The sequence below is a fragment of the Nerophis ophidion genome, linkage group LG24 (genome assembly GCF_033978795.1).
Source record: "Nerophis ophidion isolate RoL-2023_Sa linkage group LG24, RoL_Noph_v1.0, whole genome shotgun sequence".
In the NCBI taxonomy this organism is placed as follows: Eukaryota; Metazoa; Chordata; class Actinopteri; order Syngnathiformes; family Syngnathidae; genus Nerophis; species Nerophis ophidion.
This window is the reverse complement of record NC_084634.1, coordinates 36,006,456-36,030,951: the sequence shown is the minus strand read 5'-3', so window position 1 is coordinate 36,030,951 and position 24,496 is coordinate 36,006,456. Positions and strand designations below refer to the sequence as shown.

At 37.4% G+C, this 24,496-nt stretch overlaps 1 protein-coding gene and 1 long non-coding RNA gene across 2 annotated transcripts in view; one reads left to right on the top strand and one right to left on the bottom strand.

Moving 5' to 3' along the window:
* Positions 1 to 24,496, bottom strand: part of LOC133542207 (apolipoprotein B-100-like) — a 149,992-nt gene that overhangs the window by 84,230 nt on the left and 41,266 nt on the right. Inside the window, exon 31 of the mRNA XM_061886103.1 lies at positions 23,040 to 23,668. Coding sequence (XP_061742087.1) covers positions 23,040 to 23,668 — 629 coding nt within the window. The remainder of the gene's footprint in view (positions 1 to 23,039; positions 23,669 to 24,496) is intronic.
* The window catches only part of LOC133542301 (uncharacterized), a 3,563-nt gene continuing 2,754 nt past the window's right edge, over positions 23,688 to 24,496 (top strand). Inside the window, exons 1-2 of the long non-coding RNA XR_009804118.1 lie at positions 23,688 to 24,073; positions 24,303 to 24,496. The exon at positions 24,303 to 24,496 is cut by the window's right edge and continues 2,754 nt beyond it. This is a non-coding gene — a long non-coding RNA (uncharacterized LOC133542301). The remainder of the gene's footprint in view (positions 24,074 to 24,302) is intronic.

Genomic DNA, 24,496 nt, shown 5'->3' with positions numbered 1-24,496 from the left:
AAAAGTCTGCAGGCTATAGAGCGTTTTCCATTCAGGCTCCAGTACCCTGGAATGCCCTCAAGGTAACAGTTCGAGATGCCACCTCAGTAGAAGCATTTAAGTCTCACCTTAAAACTCATTTGTATACTCTAGCCTTTAAATAGACCCCCTTTTTAGACCAGTTGATCCGCCGTTTCTTTTCTTTTTCTCCTATGTCCCACACTCCCCTGTGGAGGGGGTCCGGTCCGATGGCCATGGATGAAGTACTGACTGTCCAGAGTCGGGACCCAGGATGGACCGCTCGTTCAGAGTCGGGACCCAGGATGGACCGCTCCCCTGTGTATCGGCTGGGGACATCTCTAGGCTGCTGATCCGCCTCCGCTTGGGATGGTTTCCTGCTGGCTCCGCTGTGGACGGGACTCTCGCTGCTGTGTTGGATCCGCTTTGAACTGAACTCTCGCGGCTGTGTTGGAGCCACTATGGATTGAACTTTCACAGTATCATGTTAGACCCGCTCGACATCCATTGCTTTCGGTCCCCTAGAAGGGGGGGGTTGCACCACATGTGTGGTCCTCTCCAAGGTTCTCATAGTCACCGACGTCCCACTGGGTGTGAGTTTTCCTTGCCCTTATGTGGCAACTGAGGATGTCGTAGTGGTTTGTGTTGAGGTTTGTGCAGCCCTTTGAGACACTAGTGTTTTAGGGCTATATAAGTAAACATTGATTGATTGACTGAATGACCGAAGCTCTACATAAAACAATAATGGGAAAAAATTCCACTTTCAGAGCTTCAACAATTAGTTTCCTCAGTTCCCAAACGTTTATTGAGTGTTGGTGAAGGAAAAGGTGATGTAACACAGTGGTGAACATGCCCTTTCCTAACTACTTTGGCACGTGTTGCAGCCATGACATTCTAAGTTAATTATTATTTGCAAAAAACAAATAAAGTTTGAGTTTGAACATCAAATATGTTGTCTTTGTAGTGCATTCAACTGAATATGGATTGAAAAGGATTTGCAAATCATTGAATTCCGCTTATATTTACATCTAACACAATTTCCCAACTTATATGGAAACGGGGTTTGTAACAAATATTGATCGACAGACGAGCTAGCTAACGCGTTAGCATGCTAGCACAACCAGCTAAAAGTGCCGCTAATGAGCGATAATTTACTTGGTTGGATTTCAACGGCGATTTAACCGGCCTTATTCAATGTATTATTTGATGTTTAATATTTAATAAACACCAGCAAGTGTGGGAAGAGTGGGCATGAATGCGGTTTCGCTGCAATTAGCACGAGCTAGCTCCTGGCCTAGCCGCCTCGGGCCTGTTTTATTATTGGGCTTTTACATCAAAGTTTATTGAAAAAAACCAGCGTCGATTTTATCAAGAGGTTATTTTGTGCGGTTTCCAGCAAAACGGCGAGTCGTGTTGAGGGTTGTTATTATTGGATTTGCTCGGGAAGTAATGCTTGCCGGGCTAATTGTGCCCAAGTTAGTGCAGCAAACACTCTGCTAAAACAACATGGCAGCCCTGCCTTAACTGCTAAACAAAAGGGGAAATGCTCGCACAAACAGCGGCGTGCGGAACAACCGCCGATCACACCACCCCCGGACAATGAAAAGGGGGAATACTTACGCGTTATAGTGTCTGAGAGAGGCTCCGGGCTTGAGGCACACGCCGTAAACCAGATTCTATATTGTTTTGTTTCCTTGGAGAGAGCGCTGATTTTTTTTTTTTTTTTTTTTTTTTTGGCCCAGGCTTTGATAGCCTTTGCTAACGGTTTCCGCGTGCTACCGCTCCCTGTCGGTAAAGAGCGTCAACTGCAGGCGATAGTGTAAAAAGTCCCCTCCCCATTCATGACCATTCGAGGCGGGCGATACCACACTCGTTGGTACCGATTCGATACCGAGTTAAAGGCCTACTGAAAGCCACTACTAGCGACCATGCAGTCTGATAGTTTATATATCAATGATGAAATATTAACATTGCAACACATGCCAATACGGCCTTTTTAGTTTACTGAATTGCAATTTTAAATTTTGCGCGAAAATCCTGTTGAAGCCGCCAAAGACATGCACCTGGGGATAGGCCCCTCCCACCTCCAAAGACATGCACCTGGGGATAGGCCCCTCCCACCTCCAAAGACATGCACCTGGGGATAGGCCCCTCCCACTTCCAAAGACATGCACCTGGGGATAGGCCCCTCCCACCTCCAAAGACATGCACCTGGGGATAGGCCCCTCCCACCTCCAAAGACATGCACCTGGGGATAGGCCCCTCCCACCTCCAAAGACATGCACCTGGGGATAGGCCCCTCCCACCTCCAAAGACATGCACCTGGGGATAGGCCCCTCCCACTTCCAAAGACATGCACCTGGGGATAGGTTGATTGGCAACACTAAATTGGCCCTAATGTTTGAATGTGAGTGTGAATGTTGTCTGTCTATCTGTTTTGGCCCTGCGATGAGGTGGCGACTTGTCCAGGGTGTACTCCGCCTTCCGCCCGATTGTAGCTGAGATAGGCGCCAGCGCCCCCCGCGACCCTAAAAGGGAATACGCGGTAGAAAAATGGATGGATGGATGGGTATCCTGTTGAAATCCGTGACGCGTGCGAGTGACGTCACGGATTGTAGCATACATTTTGTTCCAGCCCGATCCCAGCTATAAGTCGTCTGCTTTAATCGCATAATTCCACAGTATCCTGGACATCTGTGTTGCTGAATCTTTTGCAATTTGTTTATTTAATAATGGAGACGTCAAAGAAGAAAGCTGTAGGTGGGAAGCGGTGTATTGCGGCCGCCTTTAGCAACACAAACACAGCCGGTGTTTCAAGGTTCAAGGTTCAACTTTATTGTCCCCGCGGGGAAATTTGTCTTGGACACAGTGCATCATTGCTTTCTTAACATACACAAAAACAACAGAACAAAAACACAAGCACGGACACAACTACAACCAGACAACTAACATTTAAACATCTAAACAACAGAACATGGAGCTTGATAGACATTGTTGGCAGTTTGATGTAGGCATAAAATCTACAGTATGGAGATAAAGATAAAGTACCAGTGTGAATTGCACTGGAGCTCATGGATAAAGTGCTGTGTGCTAAAGTGCTATGTGCTAAAAAAAGTGCTAACCTATGTATTAACATTCTATTTCCTTGTTTACATTCCCGAAGGTGAAGCTTTACTATGGAACAGAGCGGTCAAGCGAACATGGTTCTCTACCACACGTCAACCGGCAAGTTTCGGTGATAAAATTGTGGTAATAAGTCGGCCTACTGAAACCCACTACTACCGACCACGCAGTCTGATTGTTTATATATCAGTGATGAAATATTAACATTGCAACACATGCCAATACGGCCTTTTTAGTTTACTAAATTGTAATTTTAAATTTTCCTCGAAGTGTCGTGTTGAAAACGTTGCGGTGTGATGACGCTTGCGTTTGACGTCTCGGGTTGTAGCAAACATTATTTTCCAGCCCGATCCAAGCTATAAGTAGTCTGCTTTTATCGCATAATTACGCAGTATTCTGGACATCTGTGTTGCTGAATCATTTGCAATTTGTTCAATGAATAATGGAGACGTCAAAGAAGAAAGATGTAGGTGGGAAGCGGTGTATTGCAGCTGCCTTTAGCAACACAAACACAGCCGGTGTTTCCTTGTTTACATTCCCGAAGGTGAAGCTTTACTATGGAACAGAGCGGTCAAGCGGACATGGTTCTCTACCACATGTCAACCGGCAGGTTTCTGTGAGAAAATTGCGGTAATAAGTCGGCTCTTACCGTAGACATGAGCGGAGCTTGCGTCGTTCCTCGTGCACCTGTCAAAGAAGCAGCTGCGGACTCTCTTGCCTCCTCCGATCGGCCGCCTCTTTGAGAAACGTGGCTTCCCTCAGAGACACTGGCGGTCACCCCTCCGACTTTGATACACCTGTTTGAGGTTGTGAAAATTTGTTTGTGCTGTAACATTTACATTTGTGCCGTTACGGATTTTTAAATTGTCATGAAAAAAACAATTTCCGACTTGTAACGTCATCCAGTAAAATCTGCCCTACTTTGTCCCAGTCGTGTGTGCTATGACCCATCCGTCCATCCATTTTCTACCGATTGTCCCGTGTGCTATGATTGTGCTGTAAAATGTTTTGTCTAATTATTACAGTTTTTCTGTTATTAATGTGCTATTATTTTTAGCCAACCATGTTTAAATTTCCCCAAACTTGTCCCATTCGTTTGTCACGTTTGTGCTGCAAAATGTTTTGTCCAATTATTACAGTTTTTATGTTATTAATGTGCTATTATTCATAACCAACCATGTCAAAATCTCCCAAAATTTGTCCCAGTCGTGTGTGCTATGATTGTGCTGCAAAATGTTTAATTATTACAGTTTTTATGTTATTAAAGTGCTATTATTCAAAACCAACCATGTCAAAATCTCCCCAAACTTGTCCCATTCATTTGTTACGTTTGTGCTGCAAAATGTTTTGTCTAATTATTACAGTTTTTATGTTATTAATGTGCTATTATTCATAACCAACCATGTCAAAATCTCCCCAAACTTGTCCCATACATTTGTTACGTTTGTGCTGCAAAATGTTTTGTCTAATTATTACAGTTTTTATGTTATTAATGTGCTATTATTCACAACCAACCATGTCAAAATCTCCCCAAACTTGTCCCATTTGTTTGTTGCATTTGTGCTGCAAAATGTTTTGTCTAATTATTACAGTTTTTATGTGATCAACATTATATAGTTTGTGTGTTATTATTCATAACCAACCATGTCAAAATCTCCCCAAACGTGTCCCATTCATTTGTTACATTTGTGCTGTAAAATTTATTTTTTTTGGCCCAGGCTTTGATAGCCTTTGGCTAACGGTTCCCGTGTGCTACCGCCCCCTATCGGTAAAGAGCGTCAACTGCAGGCGATCGTGTAAAATATCCCCTCCCCATTCATGACCATTCGAGGCGGTACCGATTCTAAAGGCCTAGTGCAGGGTTCGGCAAACCGCGGCTCTGGAGCCGCATAGGATAGGCTAGGATAGGATAGGTCTTTATTGTCATTGCACAAGTACAACGAAACTTTGTTTTCATCACAAACCTGTTCAAGATTAGACAAACAAACAGTGTACAGGGTTACAGAACAAGAACGCTGATTGCGCCCCGTAAAATATGGGAAAAACGTAAATGCTGGGGAAGGATGAGTAAAAACCAATACAATCTAGACTGGGCTCCTAAGGGGTCCCAGTCTGGAGTGGGAAAAAACCTCCAAAGCACATATACATTTAGAACATACATCTCGAGATATCTAGCAACAGAGGGAAGGTAGTTCAAAGTCATGGTGGTAGGCTGCAGCTCTCAGGCGCTGACCCCTACGGGATTTGCGTCGAGGGCGTTGGGTTGGCGTGGGGGGATGGGGCGTGTACGTGTGGCGTATATTTTTTTGTGGATGTGTGTGTGTGAGCCCGTAGTGTGTCTCTGTTCCGCGGCCTTGATGTATTGTGCAGTCGCTAGTCCAAAGTCAACAACAACAGGTGTGTGTCCATGAGAGACAAGAAGGGAGTTTGTTGTGTCTTCACTGCACAGTCCTTCGGGAGAGTCTCGAAGCCAGGGAAACAGTCCAAGTTAGAATGATTTGTTTGCGAGTGAAAATAAAATTTGCTTTTCACTCTAAATTGTCTATGACTGGTCCTCAAACCTGCGGGGTAGACAGTCCGATGTTATCCACAGTTCTTCCTGCATCCTCCAATCATTTGTGGCAGCTTCGGGGTACTTTGTGTCAGGCTTGCTCCTGACAGTTTGTCTCCTATGTTTTAGTTTTTTCCTCAGCATTTGTCTGTTTCCTGTGTTTAGTGTTTCCTGTCTTTTAGTTCCTGTCTAGTGCTCTTAATTTGTCAGCTTCCTGTCTTGTTCCCTGAATGCTGTGTTCCTCCTTAGTGTGTTTAGTATTTCCTGTCCAGTGCTCTTATTTTGTCAGCTTCCTGTCTTGTTCCCTGAGTGCTGTGTTCCCCTTTAGCTGCGGCTGATTGGCATCTGGCCACACCTGTTGCCAATCAGCCGGCTCCTATTTGTACCTCCTTTGTCTTGTGTCAGTTGCTGGATCATTGTATTGTCGTTTGTCTTGTCGATGTCACGTCTAGTCGCTCTTGTGATGTGTTATCGCTCCTGTCGTGTCGTACCTTGTCCTTGCAGCGTAGCAGTAAGCTATATTCAGTTGACGTTTGTAGCTTACTGTTTTTTGTTCCCTGCTTGCGTTTTATTTTTCATTATACAAGTACGACTTCTGTTTGCCTGTTCGCTACCTGCTAGCTTCCACGCTAAGCTCCTGTTCGTTATTTTCTAGCTCCCAGGCTAGCTCCTTTTGTTTGATTATCCGCCTCGAGCGCGCTTTGTGTACGTACCCTTTTGGTTTTGTTTTTGTCTTAGTATTTAATTAAATCATGTTTACACATTCCATGCCTGCCTTCATCTCTGCATCTTGGGGTTTGTCACCAAGTATCCCTGACACTTTGAAGACTGCCATTAACTTCAAATTTGTTGACAAACCAGAGCAATGCTTACTCCATACAGCAGATGTCCTGAATAGGTGGATATCTTCACGTCCTCGACAGAAAAGTGTCGCCAGACCCGCGGCCTTCCTTCTTCTCCCAAGAGTCCGTCGTATTTCCCGCAACAACCGCTTCGTCACGACAGCAAGTTCCCCCAAACCCAAGGTCTTGTCAATTTTGTGGAGGCCAGTTAAATAGTTCCAATGTTTAGATTTGGAGAGCAGTGCAAAAAGAGGCAACAAGAAAGTTAAGACATGTGGCTCCTTTAGCGCCGCCCTGGTGGCTCTCTGGAGCTTTTTCCAAAATATGTGAAAAAATGGAAATGATGAGGGGGAAAAAACATATTTTTTTGTTTTAATTTGGTTTCTGTAGGAGGAAAAACATGACACCAACCTCCCTAATTGTTATAAAGCACACTGTTTTTATTAAACATGCCTCACTGATTCGAGTATTTGGCGAGCGCCGTTTTGTCCTACTAATTTTGGCGGTCCTTCAACTCACCGTAGTTTGTTTACATGTATAACTTTCTCCGACTTTCTAAGACGTGTTTTATGCTCTTTAGCGCCGCCCTAGTGGCTGTCTGGAGCTTTTTCAAAAATGTATGAAAAATGGAAAAAGAAAAGTGGGAAAAAAATACAAAAAATATATTTTCTGCTTTAATATGGTTTCTGTAGGAGGACAAACATGACACAAACCTCCCTAATTGTTATGAAGCACACTATTCACATTAAACATGCTTCACTAATTCGAGTATTTGGCTATCGGCGTTTTGTCCAACTATTTTTGGCGGTCTTTAAACTCACCGTAGTTTGTTTACATGTACAACTTTCTCAGACTTTTTAAGACGTGTTTTATGCTCTTTAGCGCCACCCTGGTGGCTCTCTGGAGCTTTTTCAAAAATGTATGAAAAATGGAAAAAGAAAAGTGGGAAAAAAATACAAAAAATATATTTTCTGCTTTAATATGGTTTCTGTATGAGGACAAACATGACACAAACCTCCCTAATTGTTATAAAGCACTCTATTCACATTAAACATGCTTCACTGATTCGAGTATTTGGCGAGCGCCGTTTTGTCCTACTAATTTTGGCAATCCTTGAACTCACCGTAGTTTGTTTACATGTACAACTTTCTCCGACTTTCTAAGACGTGTTTTATGCCACTTCTTTTTCTGTCTCATTTTGTCCACAAAACTTTTAACGTTGTGCGTGAATGCACAAAGGTGGGTTTTGTTGATGTTAATGACTTGTGTGGAGTGCTAATCAGACATATTTGGTCACTGCATGACTGCCAGCTTACCGATGCTAACATGCTATTTAGGCTAGCTAAAAATGTACAGATTGCATCATTATGCCTCATTTGTAGCTATGTTTGAGCTCATTTAGTTTCCTTTAAGTCCTCTTCATTCAATTTATATCTCATGACACACTATCTGTATGTAATATGGCTTTTAATTTTTTGCGGCTCCAGACGGATTTGTTTTTGTATTTTTGGTCCAATATGGCTTTTTCAACATTTTAGGTTGCCGACCCCTGGCCTACTGAAATGAGATTTTCTTATTTAAACGGGGATAGCAGGTCCATTCTATGTGTCATACTTGATCATTTCGCCATATTGCCATATTTTTGCTGAAAGGATTTAGTAGAGAGTTCGCAACTTTTGGTCGCTAATTAAAAAGCCTTGCCTGTACCGGTAGTAGCAGACGATGTGCGCGTGACGTCACGGGTTGAGGAGCTCCTCACATCCTCACATTGTTTACAATCATAGCCACCAGCAGCTAGAGCGATTCGGACCGAGAAAGCGACAATTTCCCCATTAATCTGAGCGAGGATAAAAGATTTGTGGATGAGGAAAGTTAGAGTGAAGGACTAGAAAGAAAAAAAAAGGCAATTGCAGTGGGAGCGATTCAGATGTTTTTAGACACATTTACTAGTATAATTCTGAAAAATCCCTTATCTGCCTATTGTTTTAGTGAGATTATACAGTACCTGAAAGTCGGAGGGGTGTGGCCACGGGTGTGCTGACGCCAGAGTCTCTGAGGGAAGTCACAAAGCTGCAGCAGGACAGAAGCTCCGCTGATCTACGGTTAAGAGGCGACTTATTACCACAATTTTCTCACCGAAAACTGCCGGTTGACATGTAGTCGGGATCCATGTTCGCTTGACCGCTCTGATCCATAGTAAAGCTTCACCTCTGGGAATTTTAAACAAGGAAACACAGTGTGTTTGTGTGGCTAAAGGCTAAAAGCTTCCCACCTACATCTTTCTTCTTTGACTTCTCCATTATTAATTGAACAAATTGCAAAAGATTCAGCAACACATATGTCCAGAATACTGTGTGATTGCAAGATTGAAAGGAAACGACTTTTAGCCGTAAGTGGTGCTGGGCTAATATGTCCCCTGCAGTTTTTATGTTACAAACATGATATAGTTTGTGTGTTATTATTGTGTTATTATGCATAACCAACCATGTCAAAATTTCCCCAAACTTGTCCAATTCATTTAAGTTTGTGCTGCAAGATGTTTTGTCTAATTATTACAGTTTTTATGTTATTAATGTGCTATTATTCATAACCAACCATGTCAAAATTTCCCCAAACTTGTCCCATTCATTTGTTACATTTATGTTGCAAAATGTTTCAAATATTTTTTACAGTTTTTATGTTATTAATGTGCTATTATTCATAACCGACCATGTCAAAATTTCCCCAAACTTGTCCAATTCATTTGTTAAGTTTGTGCTGCAAGATGTTTTCTCTAATTATTACAGTTTTTATGTTATTAATGTGCTATTATTCATAACCAACCATGTCAAAATTTCCCCAAACTTGTCCAAGTCATTTGTTACGTTTGTGCTGCAAAATGTTTTGTCTAATTATTACAGTTTTTATGTTATTAATGTGCTATTATTCAAAACCAACCATGTCTAAATTTCCTCAAACGTGTCCCATTTGTTTGTCATGTTTGTGCTGCAAAATGTTTTGTCTAATTATTACAGTTTTTATGTTATTAATGTGCTATTATTCATAACCAACCATGTCAAAATCTCCCAAAATTTGTCCCAGTCGTGTGTGCTATGATTGTGCTGCAAAATGTTTAATTATGACAGTTTTCATGTTATTAATGTGCTATTATTCATAACCAACCATGTTTAAATTTCCTCAAACTTGTCCCATTCGTTTGTCACGTTTGTGCTGCAAAATGTTTTGTCTAATTATTACAGTTTGTATGTTATTAATGTGCTATTATTCTTAGCCATCCATGTCAAAATCTCCCCAAACTTGTCCCATTTGTTTGTCATGTTTGTGCTGCAAAATGTTTTGTCTAATTATTACAGTTTTTATGTGATCAACATTATATAGTTTGTGTGTTATTATTGTATTATTATGCATAACCAACCGTGTCAAAAACCCCCCCTAACTTGTTCCAAACGTTTGTGCTGCAAAATGTTTCGTCTATTGTAGTTTGTATGTTATTAATGTGCTGTTATTCATAACCAACCATGTCAAAATCTCCCCAAACTTGTCCCATTCGTTTGTTGCATTTGTGCTGCAAAATGTTTTGTCTAATTATTACAGTTTTTATGTTATTAATGTGCTATTATTCATAACCAACCATGTAAAAATCTCCCAAAATGTGTCCCAGTCGTGTGTGCTATGATTGTGCTGCAAAATATTTAATTATTACAGTTTTCATGTTATTAATGTACTATTATTCATAACCAACCATGTCAAAATTTCCCCAAACTTGTCCCATTCATTTGTTACATTTATGCTGCAAAATTTTTCGAATAATTTTTACAGTTTTTATGTTATTAATGTGCTATTATTCATAACCAACCATGTCAAAATTTCCCCAAACTTGTCCAATTCATTTGTTAAGTTTGTGCTGCAAGATGTTTTGTCTAATTATTACAGTTTTTATGTTATTAATGTGCTATTATTCATAACCAACCATTTCAAAATTTCCCCAAACTTGTCCCATTCATTTGTTACATTTATGCTGCAAAATGTTTCGAATAATCTTTACAGTTTTTATGTTATTAATGTGCGATTATTCATAACCAACCATGTCAAAATTTCCCCAAACTTGTCCAATTCATTTGTTAAGTTTGTACTGCAAGATGTTTTGTTTAATTATTACAGTTTTTATGTTATTAATGTGCTATTATTCATAACCAACCATGTCAAAACTTCCCCAAATGTGTCCCGTTTGTTTGTTACGTTTGTGCTGCAAAATGTTTTGTCTAATTATTACAGTTTTTATGTTATTAATGTGCTATAATTCAAAACCAACCATGTCTAAATTTCCTCAAACTTGTCCCATTTGTTTGTCATGTTTGTGCTGCAAAATGTTTTGTCTAATTATTACAGTTTTTATGTTATTAATGTGCTATTATTCTTAGCTAACCATGTCAAAATCTCCCCAAACTTGTCCCATGTGTTTGTTGCATTTGTGCTGCAAAATGTTTTGTCTAATTACTACAGTTTTTATGTTATCAACATTATATAGTGTGTGTGTTATTATTGTGTTATTATGCATAACCAACCATGTCAAAAACTCCCCCTAACTTGTTCCAAACGTTTGTGCTGCAAAATGTTTTGTCTATTGTAGTTTTTATGTTATTAATGTGCTATTATTCATAACCAACCATGTCAAAATCTCCCAAAATTTGTCCCAGTCGTGTGTGCTATGATTGTGCTGCAAAATGTTTAATTATTACAGTTTTCATGTTATTAATGTGCTATTATTCATAACCAACCATGTTTAAATTTCCCCAAACTTGTCCCATACGTTTGTCACGTTTGTGCTGCAAAATGTTTTGTCTAATTATTACAGTTTTTATGTTATTAATGTGCTATTATTCACAACCAACCATGTCAAAACTTCCCCAAACTTGTTCCAAACGTTTGTGCTGCAAAATGTTTTGTCTATTGTAGTTTGTATGTTATTAAAGTGTTATTATTCATAACCAACCATGTCAAAATCTCCCCAAACTTGTCCCATTTGTTGGTTGCGTTTGTGCTGCAAAATGTTTTGTCTATTGTAGTTTGTATGTTATTAAAGTGTTATTATTCATAACCAACCATGTCAAAATCTCCCCAAACTTGTCCCATTTGTTGGTTGCGTTTGTGCTGCAAAATGTTTTGTCTAATAATTACAGTTTTTATGTGATCAACATTATATAGTTTTTGTGTTATTATTGTGTTATTATGCATAACCAACCACGTCAAAAACTCCCCCTAACTTGCTCCAAACGTTTGTGCTGCAAAATGTTTTGTCTATTGTAGTTTTTATGTTATTAGTGTGCTATTATTCATAACCAACTATGTCAAAATTTCCCCAAACTCGTCCAATTCATTTGTTAAGTTTGTGCTGCTAAATGTTTTGTCTAATTATTACAGTTTTTATGTTATTAATGTGCTATTATTCACAACCAACAATGTCAAAATTTTCCCAAACTTGTCCCATTTTTTTGTTGCATTTGTGCTGCAAAATGTTTTGTCTAATTATTACAGTTTTGTATGTGATCAACATTATATAGTTTGTGTGTTATTATTGTATTATTATGCATAACCAACCATGTCAAAAACTCCCCCTAACTTGTTCGAAACATTTGTGCTGCAAAATTTTTTGTCTATTGTAGTTTTTATGTCATTAATGTGCTATTATTCATAACCAACCATGTCAAAATTTCCCCAAACTTGTCCCATTCGTTTGTCACGTTTGTGCTGCAAAATGTTTTGTCTAATTATTACAGTTTTTATGTTATTAATGTGCTATTATTCACAACCAACCATGTCAAAATTTCCCCAAACTTGTCCCATTCATTTGTTAAGTTTGTGCTGCAAGATGTTTTCTCTATTTTTTACAGTTTTTATGTTATTAATTTGCTATTATTCATAACCAACCATGTCAAAATTTCCCCAAACTTGTCCCATTCGTTTGTTACGTTTGTGCTGCAAGATGTTATGTCTAATTATTATAGTTTTTATGTTATTAGCATTATATGGTTTTTGTGTTATTATTCATAACCAGCCCCCAACCATGTTAAAATAAGGTTTTGTCTAATTATGTTATTAACATTATATAGGGACGGCGTGGCGCAGTGGGGAGAGTGGCCGTGCGCAACCCGAGCGTCCCTGGTTCAATTCCCACCTAGTACCAACCTCGTCACGTCCGTTGTGTCCTGAGCAAGACACTTCACCCTTGCTCCTGATGTGTGCTGGTTGGCGCCTTGCATGGCAGCTCCCTCTATCAGTGTGTGAATGTGTGTGTGAATGGGTAAATGTGGAAGTAATGTCAAAGCGCTTTGAGTACCTTGAAGGTAGAAAAGCGCTATACAAGTACAACCCATTTATTTATTTATCATTATAGTTTGTGTGTTATTAACGTGCTATTATTCATAACCAACCAAGTCAAAATCACCCAAACTTGTCAAATTTGTTTGTTACGTTTGTGCTGCAATTTTTTTTTATTAATGTGTTATTATTTATAACCAACTCCCAACAATGTCAAAATTACCCCAAACTTGTCCCAGTCGTTTGTGCTGCAAAATGTTGTGTCTATTTTTTTCAACGTTATATAGTTTTTGTGTTATTAATGTGTTATTATTCATTACCAACCGTGTCAAAAACTCCCCTAACACTTATTTAAGACTTTTGAAGTCATTTTGATAGTAGGCTAATATAGACACTTACATCATGTGTTGCCTTCTTCATAAGACTTACATTAGACTTTTAAAGTCATTTTGATAGTAGGCTAATAGGGACACTTACATCATGTGTTGCTTGCATTATAACACTTATAAAATACTTTTAAAGTGATTTTGATAGTAAGCTAATATAGACACTTACATCATGTGTTGCTTTCTTCATAACACTTATATAAGACTTTTAAAGTCATTTTGATAGTAGGCTAATATAAACATTTACACCATGTGTTACCTTCATTATGACACTTATATAAGACGTTTAAAGTAATTTTGATAGTAGTCTAATATAGACACATCATGTGTTGCCTTCTTCATAAGACTTATATAAGACTTTTAAAGTCATTTTGATAGTGGGCTAATATAGACACTTACATCATGTGTTGCTTGCATTATAACACTTGTATAAGACTTTTAAAGTAATTTTGATGGTAGGCTAATATAAACATTTACATCATGTGTTACCTTCATTATGACACTTATATAAGACTTTTAAAGTCATTTTGATAGTAAGCTAATATGGACACTTACGTCATGTGTTGCCTTCTTCATAAAGACTTATATAAGACTTTTAAAGTCATTTTGACAGTAGGCTAATATAGACACTTACATCATGTGTTGCTTGCATTATAACACTTATATAAGACTTTTAAAGTAATTTTGATAGTAGGCTAATATAAACATTTACAGCATGTGTTACCTTCATTATGACACTTATATAAGACTTTTAAAGTCATTTTGATAGTAAGCTAATATAGACACTTACATCATGCGTTGCCTTCATTATGACACTTATATAAGACTTTTGAAGTCATTTTGATAGTAGGCTAATATAGACACTTACATCATGTGTTGCCTTCTTCATAATACTTACATTAGAGTTTTAAAGTCATTTTGATAGTAGGCTAATATAGACACTTACATCATGTGTTGCTTGCATTATAACACTTATAAAATACTTTTAAAGTGATTTTGATAGTAAGCTAATATAGCCACTTACATCATGTGTTGCCTTCTTCACAACACTTATATAAGACTTTTAAAGTCATTTTGACAGTAGGCTAATATAGACACTTTCATCATCTGTTGCCTTCTTCATAAGACTTGTATAAGACTTTTAAAGTCATTTTGACAGTAGGCTAATATAGACACTTACATGATGTGTTGCTTGCATTATAATACTTATATAAGACTTTTAAAGTCATCTTGATAGTAGGCTAATATAGCTAATATAGACACTTACATCATGTGTTGCCTTCACTATGTCATGTCTTGTGATCATGATTTGTTTTGTTATGTTCTGTTTTGTTTAAGACTCCATTGCTTCCTGTTGTGTCACTCCCTTGTTTTGTCACCATGGCGACCCATTAGATTCACCTTTCTCACGCACCTGTTTCAATCATGTCATTATTATTTAAGCCTGGTTTTCATTGTTTCATGATCTCCTCAAAACTCTGCGTCATGCCATGTTTATTCTTTCTTGCAATTCCATAGTCTATGTTGCCCTGCTCACATCACCACAGGTAAGTTTTTCTTAATTTAAGCCAAAGTTAGTGTTCTTCTGTTTTATGTCCTTACTTTACGTCAAAGTGCTTTTTGTTTCCTTAGCCAAGTTTTTTTCTCCGCTTGGTGCGTGCCTTTTGTTTTCACTTTTTAGAGTATTAATAAATCCTGTATTTATTTTCACGCCTTGTCCAAACCAGTTCTTTTGCATTCTGGGAAAACAAACCACACCATAGTCCACCTTTTGACACACTATAACACTTTTTAAAGTCATTTTGATAGTAGGCTATTATAGTTAATATAGACACTTACATCAGGTGTTGCCTTCATTATAACACTTATATAAGGCTTTTAAAGTCATTTTGATAGTAGGCTAATATAGACACTTACAGCATGTGTTTCCTTCATTATAACACTTATATAAGGCTTTTAAAGTCATTTTGATAGTAGGCACATCCATCCATCCATTGTTTACCGCTTGTCCCTTTAGGGTTCGCTAATATAGCTAATATAGACACTTACATCAGGTGTTGTCTTCATTATAACACTTATATAAGGCTTTTGAAGTCATTTTGATAGTAGGCTAATATAGACACTTACAGCATGTGTTGCCTTCATTATAACACTTATATAAGGCTTTTAAAGTCATTTTGATAGTAGGCACATCCATCCATCCATTGTTTACCGCTGGTCCCTTTAGGGTTCGCTAATATAGCTAATATAGACACTTACATCATGTGTTGCCTTCATTATAACACTTATATAAGACTTTTAAAGTCATTTTTATAGTAGGCTAATATAGACACTTATGTCACGTGTTGCCTTCATTATAACACTTATATAAGACTTTTAAAGTCATTTTATAGTAAGCTGATGTAGCTAATATAGACCACTTATATCATGTGTTGCCTTCATTATAACACTTATATAAGTCTTTTAAAGTCATTTTGATAGTAGGCACATCCATCCATCCATTGTTTACCGCTTGTCCCTTTAGGGTTCGCTAATATAACTAATATAGACACTTACATCAGGTGTTGCCTTCATTATAACACTTATATAAGGCTTTTAAAGTCATTTTGATAGTAGGCTAATATAGACACTTACAGCATGTGTTGCCTTCATTATAACACTTATATAAGGCTTTTAAAGTCATTTTGATAGTAGGCACATCCATCCATCCATTGTTTACCGCTTGTCCCTTTAGGGTTCGCTAATATAGCTAATATAGCTGCGTGGCGCAGTGGGAGAGTGACCGTGCACAACCCGAGGGTCCCTGGTTCAAATCCCACCTAGTACCAACCTCGTCACGTCCGTTGTGTCCTGAGCAAGACACTTCACCCTTGCTCCTGATGGGTGCTGGCTGGCGCCTTGCATGGCAGCTCCCTCCATCAGTGTGTGAATGTGTGTGTGAATGGGTAAATGTGGAAGTAGTGTCAAAGCGCTTTGAGTACCTTGAAGGTAGAAAAGCGCTATACAAGTACAACCCATTTATCATTTATATAGACACTTACATCATGTGTTGCCTTCATTATAACACTTACATAAGACTTTTAAAGTCATTTTTATAGTAGGCTAATATAGACACTTATGTCACGTGTTGCCTTCATTATAATACTTATATAAGACTTTTAAAGTCATTTGATAGTAAGCTGATGTAGCTACTATAGACCACTTATATCATGTGTTGCCTTCATTATAACACTTATATAAGTCTTTTAAAGTCATTTTTATAGTAGGCTAACATAGATACTTACATAATGTGCCGCCTTCATTATAACACTTGTATAAGACTTTTAAAATCATTCTGATAGTCGGCTAATATAGCTAATATAGACACTTACGTCATGTGCTGCCTACATTATAACACTTTTAAAGTCATTTCGATAGTAGGCTAATATAGACACTTACATCATGTGTTGCCTTCATTATAACACTTATATAAGGCTTTTAAAGTCATTTTGATAGTAGGCTAATATAGGTAATATAGACACTTACACCATGTGTTGCCTTCATTATAACACTTATATAACACTTTTAAAATCATTCTGATAGTCGGCTAATATAGATAATATAGACACTTACGTCATGTGCTGCCTACATTATAACACTTTTAAAGTCATTTCGATAGTAGGCTAATATAGACACTTACATCATGTGTTGCCTTCATTATAACACTTATATAAGGCTTTTAAAGTCATTTTGATAGTAGGCTAATATAGGTAATATAGACACTTACACCATGTGTTGCCTTCATTATAACACTTATATAAGACTTTTAAAATCATTCTGATAGTCGGCTAATATAGATAATATAGACACTTACGTCATGTGCTGCCTACATTATAACACTTTTAAAGTCATTTCGATAGTAGGCTAATATAGACACTTACATCATGTGTTGCCTTCATTATAACACTTATATAAGGCTTTTAAAGTCATTTTGATAGTAGGCTAATATAGGTAATATAGACACTTACACCATGTGTTGCCTTCATTATAACACTTATATAAGACTTTTAAAATCATTCTGATAGTCGGCTAATATAGATAATATAGACACTGACGTTATGTGCTGCCTACATTATAACACTTTTAAAGTCATTTTGATAGTAGGCTAATATAGATACTTACATAATGTGTTGCCTTCATTATAAGACTTATATAAGGCTTTTAAAGTCATTTTGATAGTAGGCTAATATAAATACTTAAATCATGTGTTGCCTACATTATAACACTTTTTAAAGTAATTTTGATAGTCGGCTAATATAGCTAATATAGACACTTATGTCACGTGTTTACTTTATTAAAAGACTTAATAAGACTTTTAAAGTAATTTTGATAGTAGGCTAGTATAGCTAATATAGACACTTATATCATGTATTCCCTTAATTACATCAATTTTGCTTTTTTTCGCGGATCCTGGTAGATTTTGTTGTTGTAGTTTTAGTCCAATACGGCTCTTTCAACATTTTGGGTAGCTGATACATTAAGACGATAATATATTGATATCTACCGCGTCGATACTTGGATCGACCCACTCGCTTCGACTCACCTTAAGAAAAAGGAAGTTTAAAAAAATATATATGTTTTTAATTCCGCCATGTTGTTCGACTACATTGTTGACATTAGGAACGTCAATTCCCGTAAAACGTCACCGTTCGTGTCCCTCCTCCTCCATCACCTCCCTACTTCCGATTGGGTTGCTATATTTAGGACGCCACCCTCGGCTTTATAAAGAAGACGCGGGCCGCACGTTACAAAGAGAATACCGGCAGCTTCCAACATGGCGAGGGAGCCGCAGACGGCGGTCGACATCCGCAAGAAACTGTTACCTTAACTATAACACTTATACAAGACTTTTAAAGTCATTTTGATAGTAGGCTAATATAGATACTTACAGCATGTGTTGCCTTCACTATAACACTCATACAAGACTTTTAAAGTAATTTTGATAGTAGGCTAATATAGACACAAACGTCAAATGTTGCCTTCACTATAAAACTTGACTGTTAAAGTCATTTTGATAGTAGTCCAATATAGCTAATATAGACACTTTCGTCATGTGGTGTTGCCTTCACTATAACAATTGTATAAGACTTTTAAAGTCATTTTGATGGTAGGCCCATCCATTTTTCTACCGCTTGTCTCTTTCGGGGTCGCTGATATAGCTAATATAGACACTTACATCACGTGTTGCCTTCACTATAACACTTATATAAGACTTTTAAAGTCACTTTGATTGTAGGCTAACATAGCTAATATAGACACTTACGTCACATGTTGCCTTCATGTGTTGCCTTCATTTTAACACTTATATAAGAGTTTTAAAGTCATTTTGATAGTAGGCTAATATAGCTAATATAGACACTTACGTCATGTGCTGCCTACATTATAACACTTTTTAAAGTAATTTTGATAGTAGGCTAATATAGCTAGTATAGACACTTACGCCACGTGTTTCCTTCATTATAACACTTATATTAGACTTTTAAAGTCATTTTGATAGTAGGATAATATAGACACTTACAGCATGTGTTGCCTTCATTATAAGACTCATACAAGACTTTTAAAGTAATTTTGATAGTAGGCTAATATAGACACAAACGTCAAATGTTGCCTTCACTATAAAACTCGACTTTTAAAGTAATTTTGATAGTAGTCCAATTTAGCTAATATAGACACTTTCGTCATGTGTTGCCTTCACTATAACAATTATATAAGACTTTTAAAGTCATTTTGATAGTAGGCCCATCCATTTTCTACCGCTTGTCTCTTTCGGGGTCGCTGATATAGCTAATATAGACACTTACATCACGTGTTGCCTTCACTATAACACTTATATAAGACTTTTAAAGTCACTTTGATAGTAGGCTAACATAGCTAATATAGACACTTACGTCACGTGTTGCCTTCATTATAACACTTATATAAGACTTTTAAAGTCATTTCGATAGTAGGCTAATATAGCTAATATAGACACTTACGTCATGTGCTGCCTACATTATAACACTTTTTAAAGTAATTTTGATAGTAGGCTAATATAGACATTACGCCACGTGTTTCCTTCATTATAACACTTATATAAGACTTTTAAATTCATTTTTGTAGTAGGCTAGTATAGACACTTAGATAATGTGTTGCCTTCGTTTTGTGGGTTCTTCCGAGGATGTCATAGTCGTAATGGTTTGTACAGTCCTTTGAGACATTTGTTATTTAGGGCTATATAAATAAACATTGATTGATTGATTGATTATTACACTTATATAAGACTTTTAAAGTCATTTTGTAGTAAGCTAAATATAGACACTTACATAATGTGTTGCCTTCATTTTAACACTTACATAAGACTTTTAAAGTCATTTTGATAGTAAGCTAATATAGCCAATATAGACACATACATCATGTGTTGCCTTCACTTTGTCACTTATAGAAGGTGTTAATTGACAGATTTTGTTGTTGTTGTATTTTTGGTCCAATATGGCTCTTTCAACCTTTTCGGGGTCCCTAATATAGCTAATATAGACACATTCATGACGTGTGGCCTTCACTATAACACTTATATAAGACTTTTGAAGTCATTTTTATAGTAGGCTAACATGGATACTTACATAATGTGTTGCCTTCATTATAACACTTACATAAGGCTTTTGAAGTCATTTTGATAGTAGGCTAATATACTTACATACTGTCTTGCCTTCACTATAACACTTTTAAAGTCATTTTGATTGTAGGCTAATATAGACACTTATGTCATGTGTTGCCTTCATTATAGCACTTATATAAGACTTTTGAAGTAATTTTGATAGTCGGCTAATATATATACTTACATACTGGGTCACCTTCAATATAACACTTTTATAAGACTTTTAAAGTCATTTTTATAGTAGGCTAACATAGATACTTACATAATGTGTTGCCTTCATTACAACACTTATATAAGGTTTTTAAAGTCATTTTGATAGTAGGCTAATATAGATACTTACATCATGCGTTGCTTTCATTATAACAATTATATAAGACTTTTAAAGTCATTTTGATAGTCGGCTAATATATATACTTACATACTGGGTTGCCTTCAATATAACACTTTTATAAGACTTTTAAAGTCATTTTTATAGTAGGCTAACATAGATACTTACATAATGTGTTGCCTTCATTACAACACTTATATAAGGTTTTTAAAGTCATGTTGATAGTAGGCTAATATAGATACTTACATCATGCGTTGCCTTCATTATAACAATTATATAAGACTTTTAAAGTCATTTTGATAGTCGGCTAATATATATACTTACATACTGGGTTGCCTTCAATATAACACTTTTATAAGACTTTTAAAGTCATTTTTATAGTAGGCTAACATAGATACTTACATAATGTGTTGCCTTCATTACAACACTTATATACGGCTTTTAAAGTCATTTTGACAGTAGGCTAATATAGACACTTACATCATGTGTTGCCGTCATTATACCACTTTTTGATAGTCAGCTAATATATATACTTACATACTGGGTTGCCTTCAATACAACACTTTTATAAGACTTTTAAAGTCATTTTTATAGTAGGCTAACATAGATACTTACATAATGTGTTGCCTTCATTACAACACTTATATAAGGTTTTTAAAGTCATTTTGATAGTAGGCTAATATAGATACTTACATCATGCGTTGCCTTCATTATAACAATTATATAAGACTTTTAAAGTCATTTTGATAGTCGGCTAATATAGACACTTACATACTGGGTTGCCTTCAATATAACACTTTTGTAAGACTTTTAAAGTCATTTTTATAGTAGGCTAACATAGATACTTACATAATGTGTTGCCTTCATTACAACACTTATATATGGCTTTTAAAGTCATTTTGATAGTAGGCTAATATACTTACATACTGTCTTGCCTTCACTATAACACTTTTAAAGTCATTTTGATTGTAGGCTAATATAGACACTTATGTCATGTGTTGCCTTCATTATAGCACTTATATAAGACTTTTAAAGTAATTTTGATAGTCGGCTAATATATATACTTACAGACTGGGTTGCCTTCAATATAACACTTTTATAAGACTTTTAAATTCATTTTTATAGTAGGCTAACATAGATACTTACATAATGTGTTGCCTTCATTACAACATTTATATAAGGCTTTTAAAGTCATTTTGATGGTAGGCTAATATAGACACTTACATAATGTGTTGCCTTCATTACAACACTTACATAAGGCTTTTAAAGTCATTTTGATTGTAGGCTAATATAGACACTTATGTCATGTGTTGCCTTCATTATAGCACTTTTATAAGACTTTTAAAGTCATTTTTATAGTAGGCTAACATAGATACTTACATCATGTGTTGCCTTCAATATAACACTTTTATAAGACTGTACCCCGCCTTCTGCCCGATTGTAGCTGAGATAGGCGCCAGCGCCCCCCGCTACCCCGAAAGGGAATAAGCGGTAGGAAATGGATGGATGGATGGATTTATAGTCTGCTAATATATATACTTACATACTGGGTTGCCTTCAATATAACACTTTTATAAGACTTTTAAAGACATTTTTATAGTAGGCTAACATAGATACTGACATAATGTGTTGCCTTCATTACAACACTTATATAAGGCTTTTAAAGTCATTTTGATAGTAGGCTAATATAGACACTTACATACTGGGTTGCCTTCAATATAACACTTTTATAAGACTTTTAAAGTCATTTTTATAGTAGGCTAATATATATACTTACATACTGGGTTGCCTTCAATATAACACTTTTATAAGACTTTTAAAGTCATTTTATAGTAGGCTAACATAGATACTTACATAATGTGTTGCCTTCATTACAACACTTATATAAGGCTTTTAAAGTCATTTTTATAGTAGGCTAACATAGACACTTACATCATGCGTTGCCTTCATTATAACACTCATATAAGACTTTTAAAGTAATTTATGATAGTCGGCTAATATATATACTTACATACTGGGTTGCCTTCAATATAACACTTTTATAAGACTTTTAAAGTCATTTTTACAGTAGGCTAACATAGATACTTACATAATGTGTTGCTTTCATTACAACACTTATATAAGGCTTTTAAAGTCATTTTGATAGTAGGCTAATATAGACACTTACATACTGGGTTGCCTTCAATATAACACTTTTGTAAGACTTTTAAAGTCATTTTTATAGTAGGCTAACATAGATACTTACATAATGTGTTGCCTTCATTACAACACTTACTGTATATACGGCTTTTAAAGTCATTTTGATAGTAGGCTAATATAGACACTTACATCATGTGTTGCCTTCATTATACCACTTTTTGATAGTCAGCTAATATAGACACTTATGTCACGTGGTTACTTCATTAAAAGACTTATATAAGACTTTTAGAGTAATTTTGATGGTAGGCTAGTGTAGCTAATATAGACACTTATATCACTTTTAATTTTCTTCGCGGCTCCTAGCAGATATTGTTGTTGTAGTTTTAGTCCAATACGGCTCTTTCAACATTTTGGGTAGCTGATGCATTAAGACGATAATATATTGATATCTACCGCGTCGATACTTGGATCGACCCACTCGCTTCGAGTCACTATAAGAAAAAGGAAGTTTAAAAAAAAAATTTTTTTCTCAATTCCGCCATGTTGTTCGACTACATTGTTGACATTAGGAACGGCAATTCCCGTAAAACGTCACCGTTCGTGTCCCTCCTCCTCCATCACCTCCCTACTTCCGATTGGGTTGCTATATTTAGGACGCCACCCTCGGCTTTATAAAGAAGACGCGGGCCGCACGTTACAAAGAGAATACCGGCAGCTTCCAACATGGCGAGGGAGGCGCAGACGGCGGTCGACATCCGCAAGAAGCTGGTGGTGGTGGGCGACGGGGCGTGCGGGAAGACGTGTCTCCTGATCCTCTTCAGCAAGGACGAGTTCCCCGAAGTCTACGTGCCGACCGTGTTCGAGACCTACGTGGCGGACATCGAGGTGAACGACATGAAAGTCCAGCTGGCCTTGTGGGACACCGCCGGGCAGGAGGACTATGACCGCCTGCGTCCTCTCTCCTACCCGGACACGGACGTCATTCTCATTTGCTTCTCCGTGGACAGCCCGGACTCGCTGGAGAACATCCCGGAGAAGTGGGTGCCGGAGGTGAAGCACTTCTGCCCCAACGTGCCGGTCATCCTGGTGGGCAACAAGAAGGACCTGCGCCACGACGACCACGTCAAGCAGGAGCTGGCCCGCCTGAAGCTGGAGCCGGTGAGGCCCGAGGACGGCCGCGCCATGGCCACGCGGATCGGGGCGTACGACTACGTGGAGTGCTCGGCCAAGACCAAGGAGGGCGTCTGGGAGGTGTTCGAAACCGCCACGCGGGCGGCTTTGCAGAAACAGTCCCCCAAAAGCTCCGGTTGTCTACGGTGCTGCGTTTTGATGTGACTTTACGCCAAAGATCCGCCTGGACGAGGCCTACTTTTGGGCAGGTTTGGTTGGGTCTTCCAAAAGACACTGGTGATTTTTTTTTTTTAATGACTAAAAACAAAAGCACTTCTTCTTTTTTTGCCTTCTACAAAGATTGCATATCTGCCATTTTTTAAAGCAGTAACTTTTGCACTATGTCTTTTTAAGTGAAGTCCGTTCTCGAGCCTCTTTTTTTCACCGAGGGCCACCTCAGAAAACACTCAAGTGCCGGAGTAATGTCCAACATGAATGTGGGGTAGCGTAGTAGGCCTAAGTATTCATCAAAAACAAGGCAGAGGGTTTATTTGACAATATTTTTGTCCACTGTAACATTACACGCAATGTATAAATATTGGGGGGGTAAAAGCATAGTAGGCCTTTTGTATTCATTGAAAACAAGGCAGAGGGTTTATTTGACAATATTTTTGTCCACTGTAACTTTACACGCAAAGTATAAATATTGGGGGGAGGGTAAAAGCATAGAAGGCCTAAGTATTCATTGAAAACAAGGCAGAGGGTTTATTTGACCATATTATTGTCCACTGTAAATATATACACACAATGCATAAATATTGGGGGGGAGTGAGAGGTAAAAGCATAGTAGGCCTACGTATTCATTGAAAACAAGGCAGAGGGTTTATTTGACAATATTGTTGTCCACTGTAACATTACACACAATGCACAAACATTGGGGGTGAGAGGTAATAGCATTTAATTTGACTGTATTAGCGTAGTAGGCCTAAATATTCATTGAAAACAAGGCAAAGGGGTTTTCGACCATAT